Source organism: Gavialis gangeticus, unplaced genomic scaffold (assembly GCF_001723915.1).
Source record: "Gavialis gangeticus isolate Ggan-Ray unplaced genomic scaffold, GavGan_comp1, whole genome shotgun sequence".
NCBI lineage: Eukaryota > Metazoa > Chordata > Crocodylia > Gavialidae > Gavialis > Gavialis gangeticus.
In genome coordinates, this window is record NW_017728997.1 from 19,729,362 (window position 1) to 19,734,400 (window position 5,039).

Below are 5,039 nucleotides of genomic sequence, written 5' to 3' on the forward strand. Positions count from 1 at the left end.
AGGGATTGTTCAGAGTTCAATAAATTAAATTTCATCACAGAAAGGACCACAGTTGAAAAATAAATCAAGTATCTGTCAGGTCACTAACTTATTTTTTTAGACGTTTGTTTTTATGGTAAAATACAGGAGCCAATGCTGCAATTTAAAAACAAGACAACACTGCATGCACATGCCTATCTCTTAAAGGATCAATTGCTGGAGCAAAATAAAACAAACTTTGGATTACTGCCCGTGTTTCAAATGGAAAGTTTTGATAAAATGAGCTACCTTTCCCCCAAAACTGCATAAAAAGATTATAACAGTTTAATCATAAACCAACAATAATGCACACCGTTTTAAACATGAACAGGATCAAATTCTACTGTTATCAATATAAATGCAGAGATTTTTGTGACTTTGAGGAATTTTCGATTTACACAAGGGTAATAAAGTAACAGTCTTTTTTTCTCAGGGAAAAAGCAGTTTGTAAAATACTGTAGGAGAAAATATTTCCATTAAAGCCACACCTTTTCCCCTGAAGTTCTTTATCCATTTTAAGCAGATCTGGCAAATCCTTCTTCATACAGCGTCTAGATCGGCCTAAGGAATCCACATAATCAACCCTGAAATTAAAGGGAAAAGAATTTTATGAATAGAGTTTTATATTCTGAGATTTATAGAACTCTTATCCAGTAGATAAAAAGTTTAGTACTTTCCCAAGAATATTCATCCTCTCAGTGTTTTATGTTTACCTCCAGCATAACAGTCGATAGAAACAGAATAAAAGTATGCATTTTTAAGAGGGGCCATGACAGATTTATTGTATTTATATACTGTACTCCATCTCATGCTCAGCCTGTCGCCTGTCTCAGACACAAAATAGTTTAAAAACTCTTTAAAAAGTTACAATATCACATAGCTCCAAGTCAAAATAAAATTATGAACACAGTATTTGCTTCCCGTGGAGAAAATAATGATGCAACATTGACTTCTGACAAATTTAAATTGCTACAGTATATTTCAATTATCAGTCTAAGGCTCATTTACTAAGGATTTCAAGTGATTTTTATCTCAGTTGAAAAAAGGCTGTGTAAAATGATAGCAAAATGCTCCTTTGAAACACTGAAAGAGATGGCTTTACGCAAAAGCTCTTTATCATAGTGAATGCTCCATTTATAGACTCAGATAAACAGAAGTAGTTATTGATGCTAAAGAACTTGGCAGCATTAGTGGAAAAAGTGTTCCAATCATCCGAGTTTTGAAAATTCAAGTCACAGTTGACAAAGTACTGCTGATCCAGAATGCAACATGATCCCTAAGGCTAACTTTGAAACACTTGTGCCTTCATAGGATCACAGGAAACCTGGGTTAGTTAGTAGGGGTCTCAGGATCTGCTCAGGGATCATGCCCATCTAAATTGTCCTATGCAAACATATGCCTACCTTCTTCTTAAAACTACACGAACAATTCTCTTGCACAGCTCCCATGCACAATCCCCCTAAGCGCTAATACCCTAACCTGCCACAGGTAAACAGGAAGAAGAGGGCACTGCCAATGTCCTGCTGCTTCAAGGACAGAAGTACTTTGTTAAAATACACTGGAGCGATCCGAGGAAGAGGACCATGCTGGCTGCACTCAACATCCAGTGCATCTTGAGGAAGCCAATACACATCCCTGACTCCTGTAGCACTAGGAGGGGAAAAAATCCTTCCCAATGCCATGCCATAACCAGCAAAGTCCAGAAGCATGGGAAAAAACAAAACATCCTCTATTCTGCATAGCAACGTGACTAACAAACAATGATAGCAAAAGAAAAAAATTTCAGCCAGACCCACTATTTATCATGGTTAGAGAACAGTAAATATGGCAGTGTCTAAGGCCTTTTGAAGATGGGGATGCCATTGTGCTGGATACTGTACGAAATTAGAAGAGAGGCAATTCCTACTCCAAAATGTTTATAAAGACAGTAATTAGATCTGTCCTCCTCCTTTTATTGAGGTGGTACAGAAGAACGTTGAAAAAGAATACAGAAAGTGGAATACGTTGGCTCATGTTTCTGAAAATTAAATACGATCAGAGCACAAAGTAGCTTGATGGTTTCATTTCTGACTTACATGGTATTTTACAGATGCATTTGGTAGCTGTGTTGGTCTGAGACAAGAAAAAAATGCAAAAATCCAGAACTCTTGGTTCAGAGATACCTTTTATTAGACCAACTGGGAGAATTACAACAACAACAAAAAAATCTTATTATTAGCTTGCAGGAAAAGGTAATTTTTTTGCAATTCTCCCAGTTGGTCTAATAAAAAGTATCATCTCTGAACCAAGAGTTCTGGATTTTTGCATGGTATTTTACAGCTTTTTTAGTTCTTTGCCCTCTGTTAGCTCCACCTCCCCCACCCCCGGCACCACATGGTTAGAGAGGTTGGAGGACATTCCCTATCTTAACCCAGTAAGTTACAAAACTTGATGCCATTTTTGCAAACTGGTTATTGCTGTTTTAAGTCAATTCCTGATAATAAAACCTCCAACTCCATAAACACTTTTCTTTGTGAATGGACAGGACTTATCCAGAGATAGGCTTCATAATTATTTCCAGTATCTTTAGCAGGAGATTATCATCTGCCTGAAACTTAGCTACAGAAGTGTTAGCAATATGGTTAGCTTGAAATTCTAGAACTTAAAATGTAAGGGAGGGTTGGAAACCATATTTGTCCTACAACTGAAGAAAATCTATACAAAGAGTAGTGCCACATAACCAAACCTATTGCTGTTTTAGACAGCTCCATGTCATCAGTAAAAAATAGCTATTTCAAAGAATAAAGAGGGTGTTGAAAAAAAAAATCTTATTAAGTTACATTTACATGAAAGATATACTGCATATATAGTCTCTATCAATAATCACATTTAGGACTGCCCTAAATTCACCAGAAAAATAAGAAGTGGACCTCTTTAACACAATTATTATTTTATAGCATATTTCCCCGAACAAAATATATCAAAGTTATATGAACTGACTCAAACTCTTATCATGTGTTATCAGTTTAGAAAACCTAGTTGAGGAAGGAAATTTATTGGCAATTTGAAAAACAAAATGCTGGGTAATTTTTTGGAAGAGGTAAGATTTTTCATTTTTCAGTCTAAAAAGGCTATGTTTAAAATCAGAATGATCTTAAGTACTAGGTGATAACGATTGATTCTGTTACAGCTTAGCCTTCTATACACATTATAACTCAAAAAATTCGTAAGTCTAGCTGCATTGAACAAATCAATCCTAGTGAGAGCTTCAGAGACACTACAGGAATGTACTGGAAGGCAAATAAATCATGCATTCTATTCTGTGCCATTCTTCTCTCTTATTGATAACTGAATTTAAAAGGAATAACTGGTGGGTTACCTACTTTATCATTTCATCTATTCAAGTGATCTGAACAGAGATAAAACAAGAATCCAAGAAAGCTACTGGGTTTTCAAATAGCTGCTTTGGCAACTGACCTACAAAATAGGACTGATATACAAACATTCCATCTCTGGCTTTTAAAATTTAACTCTGACTTAGGAAAAGGCCCAGCTGATATAATCTGATCTGTGTAATGGAAGACTTCATCTGAACTCCTTAAGAATCAGTAACAATTGCATTATTTTATATGCCACAGAAAACATATGGATTTGAGGAATTCAGTGCAAACAGTAGCATCTTGCTCAGTTTTGATAAAAGAAAGGAGATTAAAACAGCAGTTAAGTAAAACTGAACTGCAAGTTTACAGATATTCAAAACCCAACAGATTAAACTATATGGAAATAAGATATCCCATATGGTGTCCTTCCTACAACATAGAAAAATCAATGTAAAAGAATGCTTCTTGTGGTGAAAGGATGTCACCATTCATAAATATGTTATATCAGCCAAAACAAATGTAAAACAGATTACCTCCCCAAGAGATTGCTTAGAAATAAAAAACAGACTTGTTTCAATGGTTCTGCCCATTGTATATTACCAACCATTCTTCACTGGGGTCCTGTGGAGCTGGTATTTCCATTTCAGGTAGTGTTTCTTCTTCATCTTCCTTCTTTTCTGATGTCTTTCTAGAAGCTTCACTCCTACATAGATCCTGTACCTCTCTCTGATTGTCTATGATCTTCTGAGTGAAATCCACAAGGTACAAATTCTCAGTTTCTTCATCTAGGGCAGAAAATCAATTCTTAGATAGCAGGCATCAAAAGAACAGAACTGAACAAATCAATATGAAATAGCCACAATCAGCTCTCCAGCTGCAAATGCCCTTGACTATGCTATCGGATAATACTTTAATCTCATCTAGTGCCAAGCAAACTCAGAACTATAACCTGACTCCTTACTGATGAGCTGCATTTCTGAAAGCAACTTTGTTTAAAGTAATAAATCTTCTTTGTACCATACAGAAAAATTCACAGATAAATTTACGCAGTCAAATGGGTTGCCAACTGGCTGGAGGGCCACAGTCAAATGGGTTGCCAACTGGCTGGAGTGGTGGTGGATGGGTCATTTTCGACCTGGAGGGATGTGGGCAGGGGGTCCTCCAGTGCTCGGTCCTCGGGCCCACACTGTTCAACATCTTCATCAGTGACTTGGACGAGGGGGTAAAAAGAACCCTGTTCAAATTTGCTGATGACACTAAGATGTGGGGGGATGTGGGCATGCTAGAAGGAAGGAATAAGCTACAGTCGGACCTAGACAGGTTACAGGGGTGGGTGGATGAGAATAGGATGGGATTCAACACTGACAAGTGCAAGGTGCTGCACCTGGGGAGGAAGAGCCAGCACCATACCTACAGGCTGGGGAACTCTCTTCTCGTCAGCACAGAGGCAGAAAAGGATCTTGGAGTCATCATTGATACCAAGATGAACATGGGCCGGCAGTGTGGGGATGCAGTCAGGAAGGCCAACCGCACCTTGTCATGCATCCACAGATGCATCTCAAGCAGATCCAAGGAGGTGATTCTCCCCCTCTATGTGGCACTGGTCATGCCACAGCTGGAGTACTGCATCCAGTTCTGGGCGCCACACTTCAGGAGGGACGT

At 38.0% G+C, this 5,039-nt stretch overlaps 1 protein-coding gene across 2 annotated transcripts in view; it reads right to left on the reverse strand.

Annotated features, from left to right (window-relative positions):
* CCDC174 (coiled-coil domain containing 174) overlaps positions 1–5,039 on the reverse strand; it is a 31,000-nt gene that overhangs the window by 13,158 nt on the left and 12,803 nt on the right. For both annotated transcript variants that reach the window (XM_019504904.1, XM_019504903.1), the window contains exons 5-6: positions 3,982–4,162; positions 507–602 (exon numbers count right to left, since the gene is read on the reverse strand). In XM_019504904.1, coding sequence (XP_019360449.1) covers positions 507–602; positions 3,982–4,162 — 277 coding nt within the window. The remainder of the gene's footprint in view (positions 1–506; positions 603–3,981; positions 4,163–5,039) is intronic.